The 20,810-nt window shown below is 37.5% G+C and overlaps 1 protein-coding gene across 6 annotated transcripts in view; it reads right to left on the bottom strand.

Moving 5' to 3' along the window:
* Positions 1–20,810, bottom strand: part of ZNF438 (zinc finger protein 438) — a 53,713-nt gene that overhangs the window by 12,126 nt on the left and 20,777 nt on the right. For 4 of the 6 annotated variants that reach the window (XM_069006535.1, XM_069006532.1, XM_069006533.1 and 1 more), the window contains exon 4: positions 9,379–9,435. The exons of the other annotated variants lie outside the window; for them this stretch is intronic. In XM_069006535.1, the coding sequence (XP_068862636.1) occupies positions 9,379–9,406 (28 nt within the window). In that variant the 5' untranslated portion in view covers positions 9,407–9,435. The remainder of the gene's footprint in view (positions 1–9,378; positions 9,436–20,810) is intronic. 6 annotated transcript variants of the gene reach the window in all.

Raw genomic sequence — 20,810 nt, 5'->3', positions numbered from 1 at the left:
ATCTTTGCTAATAATAACCACCTGGGTGGAATGTTCTGTTCTGGGTATTTGCATCAGATAATTTTCTAAAATTAATTTCAACAGAAAATACCAGCCATTCTCAGTATGTCTGCATTAAAAAAGAAAAAAAACTTAATCTAGGAACACATCTGTGCAGTGGGTGAAGACCTTGATACGCGACACAGCAATGTCTCTTTGATCTGTGAAAAGCTGCCCAAATTAGGCAAAGCTGTAGTCTCTGGGCATGTGTTCAGTAGATACTTCAAGCAGCTAACTTTTCCAATGATTACAATGTGCTCTTGCTTCAGGCTGGGCCAGATTTTCCCTGAACTACAGCTTTAGGTCCAAGCACCCAAGTTGGAAAAAGGAAATGGCCTCTCCTCATCTCTGAACTGCAGAGCTGACAGTGTACAAGAGAAACACAGGAACACACAGGGCAAGCAGAAAAAGGATAAGACTAGAAACGAGACTTGAAAAGTGTCCAGGCCAAAGAATCAGGGTGGGATATGGGAATTAAATGCAGACTTAAGACAGGTAATCAACATTACACGTGATGTGGAAAGGAGAAGCATTTAAGCCAAAAGAGGAATCTCACGTTTCTTACATTTTTAGTACTTGATTTTTTAAAGAGTAATATAATTATGTTTACATAAGTATGCTTTTGTGCAATTTAAACTAGTTTAGAAAAATAAACAATATAACAAAGTATTTTAATGCAAGATTGGAAAATCAACATAGATCATTCACACAAACAGTAAGATACAAAATGTGCAAATACACTTAGAAAATTCATTCTGGTATACCACAGGAGAAACAAGACCAAAACAATTTGTTAAAATTCTAGAGGCTTAAAGCTGTATCTTTAAAGCCATATGTAATTAAATTTGATTTGCTAGTTGTACAATAAGCATTTTATAATTTAGAAAGGTTTTCTTTACAGTCTGTAAAGAAGTTTATTATCTTAAGGGATTAGGATTATAGTGCATTTCAAGAAATTCTGTAAGCAGTGGAATGCTACCTGGATTCCTTAAATGGTCTCCAAAAGACTATTCTTAGCAGAAGAGCACATTGCAATAACAAAGGTAGACTTTTTTTTTACATTAATTGGACTTCATTAAAGAGGCTGTTCAACATTAAAATTCCTACTGGCATTTTTCAGTGTGGGAATAAGATAAAACTATTTTTAGCATAAACCATCACCTTGCAATGGTAAGTCATACAGTAATCCAAGAGCATGGGTACATAGTTTGTATCTAGAGAAGTTCTTCAGTTTCCTCTCTAATTCAGTCTTTTGGTTTTGCCTGAAATGTCCTTTTTGCACTATTAACCACATATTGATATATGATAAAGTTTATACAGATCTAACACACCTTAAGAAAAAAAAAATTAGATTATGCCACTTTTTCAACTTCCCGAATCACTTTCCTCTGTTGTTTGAAAGTGTACATAGGAGAGGCCTGTCACACTGTCCTCCTCAACACCCTTTTCTCTAAATTGGAGAGGTACAGACTCTGTTGATAGATGGACTATTGGATGGATAAGGAATTGGCTGGAAGGTAATGGTGAAGAGCTCAATGTCTGTATGGAGATGGGTGAAAAGTGGTGTCCCTTGGGTCCATAATGGGACCAGTGCTGTTTTGTATCTCCATCAGTGACACAAACAGTGGGATGGACAATTGTACCCTCAGCAAGTCTGCAGCCAAAACCAAGCTGAGAGGAACATCTGACACACCTGGAGGATGGGATGCCTGAAGGACCTGGACAAGATCAAGTGGCCCCATGGGAACCTTGTGAGTTCCTGCACATGGGTCAGGACAGTCCCTGGTATCAATACAGGCTGGGGCTAAAGTGATTCAGAGCAGCTCTACCAAGAAGAACTTAGGGGTACTGGTGGATGAAAAACTGAGTGTAGCTGGAAATGTGCACTTGCAGCCCAGAAAGCCAACAGTGTCCTGGGCTGCATCCAGAGCACCGTGGGCAGCAGGGCAAGTGAAGGGATTCTACCCTTCTGCTCTGCTCAGACCCCACCTGGAGTTCTGTGTCCAGCTCTGGGGACCCCAGCAGAGAAAAGACATGGACCTGTTGGAGCAAGTCCAGAGTAGGGCCACAAAAATGATGAGAAGGATGGAACACCTCTTGTGTGAGGAAAGGCTGAGAGAGTGAGAGGGTTGTTTAGTTTGGGGGAGACTCCAAGAAGACCTAATTGGGACCTTACAATATCTGAAGGGTGTCGAAAAGAAGGATGGAGACACTTTTTTACAGTGCTTGCAGAAACAGGACAAAGCATAAAGGTTTTAAACTAAAAGAAGGTAGATTCAGACTAGATACAAGGAAGAAATTTTTTAACTGCCCATCAATCTCACCAGCATCTTGACTTTAGTACCTCTGTCCCCAGAGGAAAGTATAACATAAAAAAAATACCCATACTAAAATAGACTTGTTAAACACAAGTTAACACATGGAGAAATTTAGTCACTATATTAGCAGCAGTAGCAACAGTACTACCTAAGACATAATTTTTGATTTCTCATAGATTTAGATGTCATAGATCTCTGTATTGTCCCAACACAAACAACTTTTAAAATACATATGAAATGCTAGTTCTACAGGAAATAACAAGTGGCCAACAGCTTTGAGGTAACCTTTTTGAGTTGCGACCTGAAATGTATTAGCCACACAGAAGTAAATCACTATTCAAAAGCAACTTCCTATATAAAATGTGGGCAATGCATGGCTTAACACAACATCCTATTTAAAAAAGCCTTTTTTGTGCTACTGTATAAAGGAAGAAAGTCTTCAAGATCCTTCCTAAGAGTCAGAATACATATACGTAAGAGATTTTAAACACTTTTGCAGTGAATTAAAATACATTTATTAGCAGATCTACATGCTTTTTTAGCACCTCTCATGCAGTGTTTGTGAACTTTAAAAGCTTTCCATTTTTCTGAAGGCACAGTCTTTCAAGTTATAAACTACTCATTTCATATTAAGGTCAACAAAATTAATAGGTCTTAAGCAGATCAAAATATTTTCATATCAAGAAATGAAAGCTGGCATAAAGAAAGCTAGCCATAAAGCATCTGTAATTACTAATAACTTTTTCCACCTTTAGAGCTGAAGAAATCACACACAGACTTTTCTCACTATGGCAATATAAGAACTAAGGGCTCAAAATGGTGCCTGGCCTCTGCAACCATAAAAACAGTGACTGAATTTTTAATTATGGAATTTCTGTTTGAGAGACACTGTTAGATACAACACCAAAGACTGTATTTCAACTTATTTATGCTTCTGCTATTTTCAGCAACCAGCATGTCAGCCTGCAAGTGGGCATTATCTAGAAACCTTGGTGCTCTGACAGGATGCAATTGAGTAGAATGGAAATTATTTTGGTGTCACTGCAAGTCCAGTGGTTATCATTTGCTTTTGCCCAGTCATTCTGCTCCATAGAGGACACCATTCCTGAAGATTTGCAAAGCAAGGCTGCAGTGATGCAGCCACTTGGGGGAACTAATTGTTCAGAAAATAGTTGAAAGGAGGTGATGGAAGCACTGGTCATAAACTAGTAATTCATAACCCCCCTATTTGCAAATACAAATTAGGTACTTCAGAAACTGGGGATAAACACCTGTAATTGGATTTTCAAAAATTCCTGGGAGAATTGCCAGTTGAAATTTCTTTTAGTCAGCATCAGGAAATATATGGACCTAAACAGTAATTCATCCCCTGTAAAGTCAATGTAAAGTCATTTTAAAGGGCCTATCAAGATCAAATCAACATGGAAAAAATTTTAATATGCCTAATATAAGTGGTAATTAGTGAACTTATTTTCTCTTAAGTACAGGAAACCGTTATGACCAAGTGTGCTAAAAAAATGAAGGCAGAATTCTTCAAAAACTGCAGCACAAAAAGGTCAAGTAGAACAATTTTATGAATAAATCATAAAATAGTTTCTGATTAGATTTTTGCTCTCCTTTCAAAAAAAGACAACATATCTACATCTTCCTGAGAGTTCAACTCTATTTGGGACAGAAAACACGTATGTCTCACTTCAGTAAGGGAATTAGGCCTCTTACTCCCAAAATCTAATTTTTTTGCAAATACTGATGTGCAAATAGAGAACACAACAAAAAAGCAAAAGTTTTATTCCTGCAAGAGGGTACCTCTTTTTTTTGGTGAGAATCAGTGCACTTTTTTCTAAAGAAAGACTGTATGCATGAGAAAACAATTAATTTGCCACTTTGGCTCAATATTGCAACTATATTTTACTTGAGGCATTAAAAACATCTGCATGGTGACTTCTGTAGTACAAACCTCAAATATGTTCCCTCGTAACCAGAGGATCAGAAGACTGTCAGTCTTGGCTTGGCCTATTTTGAGTCTTCTGTTATAAACTATACACAAAGTTTATTATTCCCCAAAGAAAGGGCCAGAACAATCAATCATTAAACAATCATTAAAGAATAGCTGGAGAGTATTTGCTGAAGGATTTTGTTAATAGGTAATTTCACTGAAAATTACCTAAGTGGTCTGAGTTTGTAATGGGGAATCCCTGTCTAAGGTTTTTGTTTGCTCTAGTTGCACCCCTTTTACTTTCTTCATGAGCCACATTTCTTCAGAAAAAGCCCCTCCAGCTCTGGCTGAGATATGCAAAACATTGCTACCAGTAGTTAATTCCACTAAAGATTAAAACAAAAATAAAAGGATCTCCACCATGCTTCAAATAGGTATGTATATTTTTTCAAAGACAGACATAGATCCCTATAGCATAGGAAAACTAAAACAAACACCTTCTGAAATACTATGGTCCTGGCTAGGCAAACATTAGTTTTCAGAACATATAAAATTATCACTTGCTGCTGAACTTGAACACAGCTAGGCCTTACTGGCAGTAGGATGCAGTAGAAAACAATTTAAATTACAGTATCTGATTGGTTTTCCTCCCCCAGTGCACAATTACAATTATTTGCAGTGCTTATTGACATTGCTAGCTTGCCCATGCTAGTCACCGTGCTGTTTAAAGGCAGCACCGGCTCTCAAAAGAAGGTGGCGGATGTGCTGTAAAGGAACTATGGAATACACTGCTGAGAGGCGATAACGGATCAGCAAAGCCCGGCAGCGGTGCCAGCAAACGAGGGGATGCAAAGAGGAACGCAGTCGCCAGGGATGTAGGCCAGAGCTGCTACCCTCAGCCCGGCGTGTGCCGCAGCCCCAGCCCGGCGCTGACGACGCTCCCGCGGCCGTGGCGGTGCTGCGGCCCAAGGAGCCCCGGCAGCGAGCCCAGCAGAGGGAGTCGGTGCCCGCCCCGCCGCCGCAGGGCGCGCCGGCAGCCCCCGCTGCCCAGGTACCAGCCCGGCTCACGGCCACTGCCCTACTGTAAATCTCAAACAACAGACAGGCTGTTCGATTTGCCTAGTAATTTTGTAATGCTAAATATGGCTTGTCCTGAAAAATCAGGTACAGCACCGCACCCAACCTCCAAACAACTTCACGACGAGTTACCTTAGTATTTCAAAACATTCTGTCTGCAAACTTTTCAGTAAATTCAATGTTTTGTATAACTTGAGAGCATCTTAAAGCAAAGCAGTTGAGCCTTCCCGTTTACAAGTAATTACTTCTACTAAACTATTGAGCAACCTCTATAACTGCAGTAAGACTACTGTGCCTGAGATTAAAAAAAAATCCTTTACTGAACTTGTGTTAATCTAGTCAGTGCCCAAAATGGCACATCCATGGCCACGTTACTAGAAACACCAGTATTTACACTGGATGTTCTTCTTTCAGTAGGCATATGAAAAAAAAAAGCACTGTTACCAAAATATTTTACCATCCCAAGGAATACCCTGAAATCTTTGTCAAACTTTCTCACTTTCATCATTGCTCAGCTCATCACACAAACCATCTGCATAAATAAAGATGTAAGCATCTGCTGTATGGCAAATGGTCTCAGGGGCAGATGTTTTATCCTTGCATTCATGTCACTGGCTTGGATACATTATTTGAACAGATGTACACAATCTGAAAGTGTCGTGTCCCACAGTGAAATGTCTCCAACTGCTTTCTATCAAAGTACATAAATGCTATTTGCACCTGCATTTATGTTAATGATATAAAGGCAGCAGGGGTCCCAGCAAAGTGAGAGCTGATGCTAAGAAACACATTTACAAGGCTAATGGAAGTTTGAGATCTCCCAGCACCAAATAATCATACTAACATAGATACAAAAAGTACAGAACCACACTTGACCTATGGTTCTAAAAAAAATTAAACATGCTCAAAGACCAAAACTATTACTTTAGCGTGTGATACCCTTTTCCAACATATATTTTAAAAAGACAAAACCTATTCGATAAATAAACCAGGACAACCTTATATTTTGCAAAATATTTGTATAAGATACACAATTCTTTCATGTTAGAGTCATTTAAGAAGAACATCTTATAAATCTGACAATGCCAATGGCATTTCAGTTCACTAAGGCACAGTGGTATTGTATGTCATTATAAAGCATTATAAAAAATACCAACACTTGCTCAACAGTAAATATTTAACATGAGTGTGAATAGTTGAATAAAATGCTTCAATTATTGTTGTCACATCATAGGTTGTCATATGGATGAAATGATCATTTCATAATTCCGAGGAAAAAATAAGATTTGACAAGTTAGATACTTTTCATTTTTCAGAAAAGTGCATCTAGTTGAACATGATGTTACAATTGCTTGCTACATAAAAAATAGTCACCCTTCTTGGGTGTCTTGAAGGAGTATGGATCAAATTACAGAACACCTGCTATTACATGACAAATGGCAGCAGTGAAGGGTTTAGCTGCCACTCAAAGAACTTGCACTAATCATTACTTCCATACTTAACTGAAAAATAATGAGCACACTCAAAGTACAGAAACACTGACAAATATGCCACACTGAATGTAACTGATGGATAGGTTCCATTTCCAATATAATCTATTTTCAAAAGTTTTATTTGTAAGAAATGTGCCAACACTAGAGTTGTACATAAATCATCACAAATTACTAATACCCTCCATATTTTCAATGTGCTACATTTAAGAAACAAGTGGTACTTGATATAAAGACAAAAATGTATCATAGCAAAAAAACTTACTGAGACTAGTATATTTATAGAATATCATCATTTCACACTGATATAGCTCCTGGTCATGATCTAGGGAGGCCCTGCAGAGAGACCTCAACAAATTAGAGGTCTGGACAATCACCAACTACATGAAGTTCAACAAGGCAAAGTGCTGGATTCTGCACCTGGGATGGGCAATCCTGGATGTAGAGACTGGGGAGTGAGAGGCTGGAGAGCTGTGCCACAGAAAGGGACCTGGAGGTCCTGGTCCATGGCAAGCTGAACATGACCCAGCAGTGCCCTGGCAGCCAGGAGGGCCAACTGTGTCCTGGGATGCATCAGGCACAGCATCACCAGCCGGGCAAGGGAGAGGATTGTCCCACTTTGCTCTGGGCTGGGGCAGCCTCACCTCGAGTCCTGGGGCAGTCTTGGGTGCCACAATGTAGGGAGGATGTAAAGCTGTTAGAAAGTGTAAAAAGGAGGACAGCAAAGATGGTGAAGGGCCTTGAGGGGAAGCCATGTGAGCAGCAGCTGAGGTCACTTGGTCTGTTCAGCCTGGAGGAGACTGAGGGGAGACCTCAGTGCAGTCTTGGAAAGGGAAGAGGAGGGGCAGGCACTGATCTCTTTTCTGGTGACCAGTGACGGGAGCTTAAGGAATGGCCTGAAGTTGTTTCAGGTGAGGGTTAGGTTGGATATCAGGAAAAGGTTCTTCACCCAGAGGGTGGCTGGGTACTGGAACAGGCTCCCCAGGGAAGTGGTCACAGCACCAAACCTGACAATTCAAGAAGCTTTTGGACAATGCTCTCAGCATGTGGTGTGACTCTTGGGGATGGTGCTGTGCAGTGCCAAGAGTTGGACTCTGTGATCCTTCTGGGTCCCTTCCAACTCAGCTTACTCTGTTCTTCTGTGAATTCTAACATGGAAGCTCACTTCCAAGTTTACCATTCCCTCTGGGTACAAGTTAGTAACAGGATACTGACTGGAATGGATTTTGATTTAGGGGAAAAAAGAAAAAGCCTTCAAAAAAATCTCAAAGCAAATGATTAATCTGAAGTTTGCAAACAGCTTCACAGTCTATATTCTCCTACTACTATTCATAAATGGATTTAACATAAGACTATAACCAGGGTCAAATTCCTGTTACTTAAAGGAAAAATTAAATTAATGCTTTTAAGTATTAGAATTAAGTACTTCAGTCACAAGCATAGGAATGTAGAGCACACTGTAGGGTGGACAGCTTTACCCAACAGTACGTACTGTCTCCGTTGAAAGAATAGTCCCAGGAGACACAGAACTCATCCACTAAGATCAATTAGAATGACATGCTTCTGGAACAGCTTCTTCAGAATTATTACAGCATCATAAAAATATTCAGTCTTCACAACACAGGTAAAGTATAAACTTACATGACAGTAAAAGCTCAAGGCTTCAAATTAAGTAATATATAGCACTCTTCTTAATTAACATAAGTACTAACAATGGAAACTTAACTGACAACCAGCAATGGTTCTGAAAGGTCCATTAGAGCTGATGTCATATCCATCAAACGTTCACTCACATTTAAGTATCATTAAAAATGTCATTCATGTTAAAAAATCATATTTAAACATTAGCATTGAGACACAGATCAAAAGGGAAAGGAAACCGAAGTTACAGCTACACATTTAGAGGCTTGGGAATACGCAAATACCCTTACTAATAATGGAGGAAAAAAATCAAGACGTTAACCCTACTGAAAACAAAATCAAATGAAAGACAACTTTTGAAGAGACCACATAGAAGAAAGAATTAAACACAAAAAAATATTCATACAGATGGGAATGCTGGGTAAAAGGCATTTTAAAAAATCAAAGTTAATTTTTATTTTCCTGTGCTAATTGTGTAGCATAATTTGCAGACAGACTTGACCCCTTTTAATATGGGGATCAAATATAGCAAGGATTTTCAAATATAGCAAGGATTTTCAAATATATGAGGATTTAAAAAAATTTTTATAAAACCTGAATACTTAATTCTGCTGAATCAAACAGGAAGCAGATTTATGCACTTCAAGTTTCAGCTACGGGTGTTAACAGTAATTAGCAATGCCCTAAAGAAGAAAATAATTTTAGTATTCCAATTGTTTAAAGTGATAAATGCTGCAGTAATGTCTCTTTTTTTCAAATCATACCTCAGCAGAATACTAGACACAAGAAATACAGTGATTAATAATGATGAGATTTCTTCCACATTTTGAATCACAAGCATCTAATTTCTAAAAAAAGTATAGAAAGCATACTATACCTGCAGAAGTTGTTAATGGATTCTGCATTATGCCCTTTAATAGTTACGACAATGTTCCTAGAAAGAAATACAGATACTTAGAAGCTCTGATCATTTTTAGAAACTAACAAAAAATGAACAGGACAATGGCAATAGTTTCCAGACTTGTATTTCAGAATGGATCCCAGTATGTCCATAGCTCTCACAAAACCACCTGAGTTTTAAACCAAGTGTTTCTTATATGTGCTCTCCATATTTCAATACCATGTACTACTAACTTAGCCTTCTTGTAATTAAACACCTCTCTTAAAGCCAGGAAGGAGGACAGTCATGAATCCCACCCTGACAATGCATTCTGAAGAATCACAGACAGGTTACAGGGTTAAGCAATCATTTCCCTTCAAACATGTGGACCTGTTGGGGAGGATCCAGAAGAGAGCCCCTATGCTGACCACAGTGCTGAAGCACCTCTTTATGAAGACAGGCCAAGAGAGATGAGGATGATCAGCCTGAAGAATAGAAGGCTCCAGGGAGACCTTATAGCACCTTCCAGTACGTAAAAGCAGCCTACAGGAAAGCTGGAGTGGGCTTTTTACAAGGGCATGTACAGATAGGACAAAGGGTAGTGGCATTAAACTGAAAGAGGAGAGGTTTCGATTAGATATTAGGAAGAAATTCTTTACTGTAAGGGTGGTGATGCACTGGAACAGTTTTCCCAGAGAAGCTGTGAATGTCTCATGCCTGGAAGTGTTAAAGGCCATGCTGGATGCAGCTTCGAGAAACCTGCTCTAGTGGAATGTTCCCTGCCATGGCAGGGCAGTTGGAATTAGGTGGCCTTTAAGGTCCCTTCCAACCCAAACCATTCTGTGGTTCTCTGTGACTGCACAGATCCCATGTAACTGTCTGACCAACAGAATTTTCCATGGATGCTACAATGAAGATATTAGCTTGCTCTTGTGAACCTAACATTACACCGCCATCGCTCCTTAATGTGGTGTTGGTATTTAAAACAAGATTTGATGCACTACATTTGACAAAACAGCTTTATATCAAATGGCCACCCAGTAAACTAAGACTTGGCTACTTCTTGCCAGTGCTGCTGAGTGTGCTGTTCAAGCTCTGGTGAAGTGGGATTCAACAGTCAGTTAAGAGAAACATAGTAGAATATAATGACAATATAAAATTGTTGTTATCCACTTAGACTTGTTTTTCATAAAATGGCCTAGCTTTTGGAATGGCTGCATAACTGGTTCAACTGACCACTACTAACATGTTAGACATCACAAAGGGTATAAAGCTCTTGTCCTCCTGACGGAGCAGGAGGCTTTGGGAAGGTAACAGATAAGTCCATTGACTGACACAGATGGAACTACAACTTCTTGGGGGTTTACTCAGATCTAGGCTTTCATACCTTTCATGTACAGCTACAACATTCCCATGAACAAAGCCAGCTGCACAGATGTGGAGATTGCTTACTTTCCTGACCAATTTAACAGCCAGGAGAATCTTACATAAACAACATGCCAGACATGCACTCAAGACCCATCTTCTGAGCACATGAAGTACCAAAAATTAGTTTTGGTTAAATACAGAAATACATAGGACAAATACTAATGCAATTACCAAACAAAATAAGCCTTGAATATATTTCTTTACTATCATGCAATAGACTCCAAGAAAGCAAGGGTGAGGTTCTAGGAAAATGGTTCTGTAGGTAGCAGTAAAGTGAAAAACAGACAAAAAAATTCCATTTCAGGAAGTTCAACATCAAAGCATAAAAGAACATTGAGTGTGGCTGCTGTGAGGAGACTTCTCACACAGCAAACAGGTGAAGTTCTTTGGTACCAGTATCTTTTGTGCTGAGCCATACATACCAAGCAGCTCTAGTACATAACCAGCACCTCCTGGCAGAGGTTTGCTGATGCCTATCAGCAGATTGCAGACTGCCTCAAAGAGCCTCTGTCCGTGGTACTTAAGCAGCCAAACCCTGAGCTGTCAGACCCAGCACACAAACACACATTGGCTCATCCAAATGCAGTTTGGTGTCGTGCAAACATACAGAAAGTTCCCTCTACACATCCAAGAATGGAACAGACCACATCAATGTAATTTCAGAATGGTGAGACACTTCTAGAAACCAGTGTGGATTTCCAACTTCTCTGTTACCCACGTTGTAAGACATCCTTCTTTAAGGCCATATTGATCAATAACAGCTTTTCAGAGAATCAAAGTCAGAAGTTTTTCTTCCCCCTTAGTATTTACAGCACTTCAAAACGGACTGAAGCATTTAAAGCAACACATATTCTTGTAAAAACCATTTGAGAAATGATGTTCAAATAAAGATTCTCAAAATTATTATTTCAAAGTCACATTTTTTTAGGTTTGCATGGTCTTTCCCTGTGTATGAGAGCATCAAATCACATTAAGAGGGTGCCCCATCTATAGTTACTAACTACTTTTAGAATTACAACAAACTAGACTTCAGGATACAGATCAACAACTCTTAGAATACCATGTGGAAATAGAAGCTCCAGACATTTTTCCAATGTTCTTCCCAGACATATTCACAAACCCTAACCCTACAACACAAAATTGGATCATATAAATCCAAACATTTTGTAGAGGCATCTCTGATTTGAATTCAACTCTAACTGCAGTAAGGTAATGGTATTAACCTAGAAAATCCAGTGCTTATTTGACAGACAAGTACATTGATCACCTGCTCTTAATAATAATTATAATAATTTTTAAAGAGTACAATTTCTCCAATTAAACATTGATAATTTCTTTCAGCAATTCATGAATAGTTTTTTTATTGTTGTTATATGAAAGAACCTTTCACCACACTTTATATTTGGAGATATTTAATCAAGTAACCTCCCTTTATGGAAAAACTGAAGAGCTCAAGATTCTGAAATCAGGACAAATTCTTATCATTCCTTCAAATTTTTCTATCCATCCTTATATGTATGTTTTCTTTGACTACATACACAGTTTACAAAACAAACCATAAACACTGTGTACTGTCTGTGTTTTACACTGTTTTCAAATACATCAGCAGTGATCCTGTCTTTTTGATCCTTTCTCTGACAGTTTCTGACACTTTTCTGCTACTCTGTAACATGTTTAACCGGTATTTATTATCTACACATATTTTATGCATGTCCTAAACATAAAATACAGCCTTATCAAAATGTTCTGTACTGTGCGTTGATTCAAACTTTTAGAATTTGAAGTTTATAACATCCACAAAAGTGCTTATGCCTGCCCTGAGCAGGTTTTTGTTTTTTGGTTTTTTTTTTTTTCCATTTCACTATAAATCTGGCTTGGCATGACTACTTCCCATTAAAAAAGCATGCCGATGTTCAAAAAAACCCTAAACTTAGAACTAAAATTACTAATTGAATTTTGTACCTCTTTTACACTCTTATAATCCAAACTGCATTTGGATGAGCCAATGTGTGTTTTAGGCTGCTCACCAACTAATAATTCAGTATGTCTTGATGTTTTTATTGAATACTGAAGACGCAAATGTTCTTTCACTCTTCCCTGGTCATATTTGAGTCCAAAACTGGCTCTTTCCACATACAGGAGATGATATGGATTATTTCTATCTGGCAGTATCATAAATTCTTCTCCACCTGAGAGCTTATCAAAGTGATAAACATTTTTAAATTCTATATAATCTTAAAATTTGTTTTGCTCAGTTTATAACTCTACCATAAGACACTAAATAAAATCATTCAAATTACAGTACTCCAGAACTCAAATTAGTTCTCTAGAAATCTGCTGCTGACTACTCAGAGATGAAAAGAAATCTATTACAAGAATTTCAAGTGAAGCAGAGTTGAGTTGGACAGAATTAGAAAGTAAAATCTCTCTTAATGCCATGAAATAAGCTCTATCATGCCTGTACTATTCCTTATGTAACCAGAGAATGAAAGGATAAATTTCACTATCCCTAAGAGGCAAAAATAGCAAGCAAACTGGAAAAAAATCCTATACTGTAACTTAGTCTTTAACAACCAAAGGACACAGAGCATACACATGTAATAATTTAAAAGCAATTTTCCCAGAAAGATACCCACAGGTCTTTTATATGAAACAGGTGTCCTGATAGACACTCTGAATATGAATATCAGTTGAACCCAATTAACCTAATTTGATGCTTGTCCATACTAAGACATTCATCTTAGATGTTACACAAAATCCTTTAGGATATTACAGAGAAAGCGATAAATAGGCTGTAAAGGTTATGACATTAATTTTACTGTCATCCTCATGCTTTAAGCAGACATCAAAACTAAAAACCTCGTCCTCTGGGAAAGAAGAACTATCTGAAAGTAATTATAGGACTTATTATCATAACAGTATTAAACTAGACCACTATGACCCTACCCAAATTTATTTTTGGTACCTTTTGTTAAAAGAACAAAGCTGCTCAATGATGACTGCACCTTCTAATGCAGTGAACATTAGTTCAGGTACTGGAAGAAAGCATTAAATCAAATCTTATAATTTCATATTAAGTTCAATTATGAATTTTAATTTAAAACTAAGCATGTAAAGAAGTGTTAGTCAAATATTATGTAATTTAATTTCAGAAGGAAAACATCCAGCTAAAAAGAAAAATTAAATACTTAGTACATTTTAGAAAAGACACTCTCCTGACAGAAACCCATGAAATGCCCATTTGTATTTCAAAAGCAATTTTATTCACTTCATTTTTCACACCTGTTCTTTCATATACTGTGCCATCTTGTAAATGAGTGCCATGCAAACATTATTTCCCATAATTTAGAAACTTTTCAACTGAAATCATGTCCCCCAAGAAGCCTGAATGTATTGAATCAGCATAGCTTCCAAGAAAGTTGGCAAAATCCATTTTTATATATAGGCCTAGTTAAACTGGAAATAGAAGATTAAAACATTCAATCTATGCAAAAATAGAGGAAGATAAAAATGACAGACACTATGACTGACTAGTGTAACACACAAAAGCATTTGTTCAAGCAATTATATTTGCCAAAAGCCTGCAGTGCTTGGCTACTTTATAAAATCAAGCACAAGGCATTAAGCCAATTTGTTTAAAAAATAAAAACCCCTCCAAAATCCTAAACCCCAATAACCAAGCAATAGCTGATTTGCATTTCTGAAAACCTGCAAAAATATCTGCATTTCACTATTCACATCTTCAGTCTCAAATGTCTGATTTATTCAATGTTTTCTATTTTACATATTTTTACATCAGGAGTTAATCCTATATCAGTAGATCCTTGTCTTCTTATTCCATATCCAAAGAGATATGCATGTAGTCACAAACAACAGTGTGTGAAATTGCTCACTGCTTATGTTTCCATACTTAGATAACTCATCACAGAGAAATGCGTGTCCATGGCAGAATTCTTTTGGCTGAGCCCATTAGATGACTTCAGCAGAACCACAAAAAGAAACAGAACAGTACAAACCCAGCAGAACCTAAAACCCAGGCTATTTTTAAATTTTTGGTCATCCTGTGAGATGGACCAGTCCAAGTGCATTTCCTGAACTTCAAGCCTTACATGCACTGAATGCCACGGTGGCAATCCTGGACAAAAATGCTTCCCTTCATACTCTGCTGGGTGATGTGGGGAATGGTTGGCTGGCAAGCCTACACTCGGCCCATCTGTCAGAGTGGAACTGTGCCTACACGACAGGTTCTATGCCACTTTCAGTAACATGTTGCTGAGAATAAAAGCTTATTTATGAGACAACATAGGGCAACATCAACGTTTGGCTTAAAATAGCAGGCAAATGAAAAATGATTGCTTTTCTTGAGGAGATAAGTCTTTTGAAATCAGCTTGAAGGTTTTTAAGTTGTATGAATAAAGACTAGCACATACACTGCAAGAAATGAGGCTGTTCCACACATTTTCTACTATTGTAGACAAACTAGCATACTAATTATTATTTTACAACTGTAACTATCTCCAAAGAAGCAAATTCAAGGACCTCCAAAAAGACGTATAAAAGTGAAATTTCTCAAAAAGACACTGGGAGAAGGCTAAAGAAGGTGCAATATTGATTCTTCATTTTATGAAATGTGTGTGTATTAAATAAAGTGGACTTGAACAGTTTTTATGACTATAAATAAACCCAACTATTTTCCATTCAAGGAAACAACGCCATTCCAAAAAAATTAAAAACAGCATGGTCACTATTATGCCTCATATTAGACAATTCATTGACTGTCAAAAAATAACATATTTTTTTCCAAATTTCTAATTTAAAAAGACAGATTGCCATTATTTTTTCCTTAATAAATCCCTTCTCAGTAGGAGTGCTCTGAATGCCACAAACTGGAGACCCGTGTAAGTTCCATGTCTGGGTTAGACATCTCTGCCATTACTCTGTATTAAAAGGTCAACGCTTCTGATTTAAAATACAGTCTTGATTATTAGTAGTGTGAAACTAACTGTGAAACAATGAATCAATACAAATTAATACATTTTGTTCTTGATTCTGAGGACAGCTAGAAACAATAGTTCTGGAAAATACAAATTTCATTTTTATAACATACTACATAAAATCTACGCTGTTCATAGTTCTTACAATTTAACATAAAATTAACTTAGTATTTAAAACAAAACAAGAAACAGAAACATGTACATTCTTTGGGGGTAATGACTAATCTAGAATTCACTTTAAAATTCAAACTGCACAGTTCCTTCTGCTCCTGTTCCTCCCTACCACCACATTATCCTGGTTCTTAATTAAGCATCAATTTATTGCTTGAGTCCAAACTGCTTAGAAGCTTTGCTGGGATTCTCAACAATGCAGCTTCATAAGACACAATCTATGTATCTTACACTTCTGTTAGTAATATGTTGTATCATTCATAGTGGAATTGCAGCACAGCATTATGGTTTTCAGTTTGCAATGCCTGATTGAATTGTGAGACTTCTTGACTTGGTCATAATTAATTCCTGTTTTGATCTAGCAGACTAAGAGCAGACTACGTATTTTATCTCTCACTGTGTACCTGCTGCTGTACATTAGCGTTCTTTTTAGAGAAACAATATCACAAACACTAAACAGCAATTTCAGTGAAGTTAGACTGAAACTTCACAGAACCAGACAAACATCTATGATTGTGTACACAGCTACTCACAAAATCATTCAGGTTGGCAGGAACTGCACAAGGTCATCCCATCCAACTTCCCTGCTTAAAACAGGGTCAACATCAGCCTTACAGTTTCATCTAGATGGGTTTTGAAAACCTCAACAACTGCCTTTCAGAAATCAAACTGTATTTACTAACTGACAGCAAAGGGTAGCCTGAAAATTACAGAAAAATTTGGTCTACATACATAGGACAGATAGTTCCATCAATTCCTGTTGCAATGCTCTTACCATACTTCAGAATTAGCTAAGCCTCCCATATTTCATACCTAAAGAGAACTTCAATGATCATCAGAGAATAAAGACATTTTGTAATAAATTGCCAGATATACTTTTTATTTACCTCGTAAATAACCAGTTTTTACACTACAGAAGACCAGGTTATTTCAAAGAGCAGAATAAGGTTAACATACAAAGGTAGCAACAAAAATAATTAAAGAGGACTAAAGGAAAGACCAAAAAACCCACTAGCTGTATTTTACTTGGGTTTTTTTCATCTTCCTCAACTTTAACATTTGAAGAATAAGCTATTACTAGTAATGTTATAACTTCCACTGAAAGCTTTAGGAGTCTGTTAGTTATCAATTTTAGACTACAGAAAGAACCAGCCAGGTCTGCAATGCTGAAAGAAGAGCAAGTTTTGTTTAATCTGGTAGTTCTAACATATTCTGGAGATACTTGATACCTCAAAACATAATCACGCATACAAAAAATTTATTTGAATGTGTCACATAACACAGCCCTAAAAATTCCATTAATAATTAAAGGATTAAGAGCTACATTCACCCGCTCAATTTGACTGATTTAAGTTTGAATTATGATGCTGAATTCTTCACAGAATCACAGATGGCCCTTAAACTTTGTAGAGACTAAACAAGAAATAATCAATCACTTTTTCGATTTTGGCTAAAGTATTTTGGGTTGTCACTAGTCTGCATCCCTCTAATAAAACTTCCTGTGTCATTCAGGAAGGATTTTTTACAGAGTTCCATTATTTTCATATAGTCTGGGTATGTTGTCAATATTCTACTTAGGAAAGAAACCAACAGCCGACAAAAAGCAAAAAACCACTTTTTTTTGCAATTGCTTTTGCAATTCTGACTAAAATAATGGAATTATTTCTGATTTTACAGCTGCAAACCTGAGCACAGTACTCAATTTTGCCATAGTACCAAATAAGAGCATCATCTACAGCTGTTTCTGTAACAATTTCCATTACAAGTTTCTCAAAAGGTCAAGAAAGCTGCACTGTGGCGTTTATAGAGTTTGGGCAGCAATATCCTCTATACTTTATAAAATGCAGTGTATGTTTTGTAACTTCAATGTATCATATTCACTGACCCAAGAAAAACAAGCATTCAAGAACTAAAAAACAAAATTAAAATTAAAAACAAAGCAGTTTACTATCACTATGACTGTGCCCAATCAAGCAATAAATGACCTAGGCCAAGATAGGATGTATTTCTAAAATGTTAAAATTCAAACTGCCTACCAACTAATGACTTTCTGTTAAAGTCCCCCTCAAAAGGGCTCACCGGTAACACACACACAAACTTCTAAGACAGAAGTTAAAGAAACAAAGAACAGGAAAATGATATTAGAGCCAAAAAAACTAACACTGCCTAAGGCCATTAAAGCAAACTAAATTCTAAGGCCTAATTCCTCTCAAACAAAAAAAGCTCTTAATTTGACTTATACACTCAAATATTTACTGCCATATATTGAAGAAAAAATCCTATTTTCTTCAGCTGAACTCAAAAATAACTTCTAAGTTCTCCTGGAGAAGTAGAATTCATTTGAGCGTGTGTACCCTTTGTGAGGCACAGCTGGTCCATGCAGATAGCCCTGCAGTAAGAAATATTCCAGGTAACAAATCAGATGTTGTACCAAGAACTGCTCCGACTGTTTTGGTGCTACACTGATTCTGCCCTACCCTCGAACACTGCTAGCCCAGACCGTTTCAGGGCTAAGGATGGGGTTTTTTCTGGATAGTTGAGCATCCACTTCAAGAACACATACACTTTTAAAACTGGAGATGTAAACACAATAGTTGGATTTTTTTAAACAATACTCAACATTAAAAACATTGCCCAACTATGAGTTGTATCTTATGTTTCCCAAATATGATCCTACTCACCAGAAAGGAATATGTATTTAACAGGTCACACCTAAAAAACCTGTAAAAATCTAATGACTAGCATAAGCAACTTCAATCTTATAAGACTTCCACCTTTACTGCCTCCCAAGCATATAATAAACTGTTCTACACTAGAAGAATCATCAAACAGTAAGTTTATAAATTAGAATATAATCTCACTGAAGTACCCTCATAAAAGCCAGAGTTCCAAATTTAGTGCAAAAATTAAAAGGTCACATTTTAATAAAAGTTCTGTCACAGTAGGTGCCTTAAGTGTTAAAGAATATTGCGTAAATTTTATACTTGCAGATAAAAAGAATTCCCAACACACAACCAACGCACTCAAAATTATCTTGCATAATTAAGGGCAGTTCAACACCCACAGCTGAAGATGTGAACTACAGCTCTGGAACCCTCGTGAGAGCTGCAGCCAGGGAGCTGACAGCCCAGCTGAGCACTGAGCACAGGCAGCAGAGGCAGCATCTGCCCTCCCTGTTGCTGCTGCGCCCAGACTAATTCAGCCAGACCCCAGCAGAGACATTCAGCTGCTAGCCCGCATTCTTTGCTTGGTCACATCCCTCTCATTTTCTGGGAAAGGACTGTCACCACTCTGATGGATTCTCCTGCATGGAATGCCCCAGTTCCCTGGTTGGGAGCTCCCAGAGCTATGATCCAACTGAAAAAGCAACTTCTGGGCTGAAGTGACTAACATGTCGTTTATTTTAAGAACAATCAGAACATAACAGAGGGTATTTTCTAGTTGATCTGGTATAAATATATTTTTTAATACAAATAGTAAAATTTAAATAGACAAATATTCCACAGGCTTATCTAGTTTTGGTGACATGCTTTACTGACTAGCATCAAGAAGCACACAAAATATCAGCTGTTGTTCAAACTGGTACACTATTCCTAGAAAATACAGAGGACAACATATTCTATGATTTATTTAAATGATTTTTTTTTTTGCAGTCTATTACTGTCTGCCAGCACTACATTACTAATGAACCATACTTGTTAAAAAAACTTCCACACAGTTAAAAATACAAAAAAGAATAAATCAAAATCTAACCTGTCCTAGTTTACTGCCTTCACTGACTTAGATTGCATTGTTCTCATTGTGCAAATGGTCCTTGCCAAAATAATTTTCATTTTTGTATCCACCACCCTGTTTGCTGTTTGAAAAACGTTAAAGGCACAGAGCTTCAAAGACTATCGGACATTTTTAATGAAGTGTCCTTAAAACATATTCACGGAGAAAAAATGTGAAACAAACATGTCAAAATTATTCCTGGATGCTGTCCAGCAACCAGCTGTGGTGTGCAGTCTATGCTAACCCTGGGAACATTCTTCTTTCTCTATGGGCCTCCAGCTTTGTCTTCTGTTCCTACGGATATTTGTATTCCAAATGCATTCAGTTAAATCTCAAACTAAGCAAGACCAAACTGAATTAGTACTTCAAGAGGAAAACAATTAAGCATGACCAAGCTTTTAAAGCAGCTAGGTTTTTTTGGTTTGACACACAAAGTACCTTTTCATTAATTTACCATAAAAACCATGTTGTGGGACACCTACACTGCTTAAGTCATGTCAAGCCTTCAAATTCTAACACTTAAGGTCTGCTCACTTAGGGTAATTAAATAACCAAACATCTATTTTTTGAATAGCAGCACTAATTCCTACTTTATGTCCAAATCCAGACTTTGCTAGTCGTGTTCAGTGCCTGTAGAGTTCTAATTATTTAAGACACTGTTCACAAAGAGTTAAGAAAGGCAAAGGTCACGAAAGAAAGGCTAAGGAAAAAGTGGGCCTAATGCTTAGCAGAGAAGGTGAAGGAAGCCATGGAAAAGCCTGAGGCACTGATATAACATTACCAACAGTAGATGAAGATGCAGTTGTACAAATCCATAGGATCAGAAGGATGCATTCAGTAGTGCTGAGAGAGCTGATCAGTGTCACTGCAAGGATGCACTCTACAATCTTTTAAAAGTCATGGCATCGAGGGAGATTCCCAAAGACTGGAAAATGGCACATAGCCATCTTCAAGAAAGGCAAGAGAGAGGATCTGGGGAACTACAGGCCAGTCAGCCTAGTATCAGTTTAAAGAAAGGAGTAACCCCATGCAGCAGCACAGTGTAGGTCTGACTTGCCTATT

This window comes from Aphelocoma coerulescens, chromosome 2 (assembly GCF_041296385.1).
Source record: "Aphelocoma coerulescens isolate FSJ_1873_10779 chromosome 2, UR_Acoe_1.0, whole genome shotgun sequence".
NCBI lineage: Eukaryota > Metazoa > Chordata > Aves > Passeriformes > Corvidae > Aphelocoma > Aphelocoma coerulescens.
Note: the sequence above shows the minus strand (reverse complement) of the source record. Positions and strands in the feature narration are given on the sequence as shown.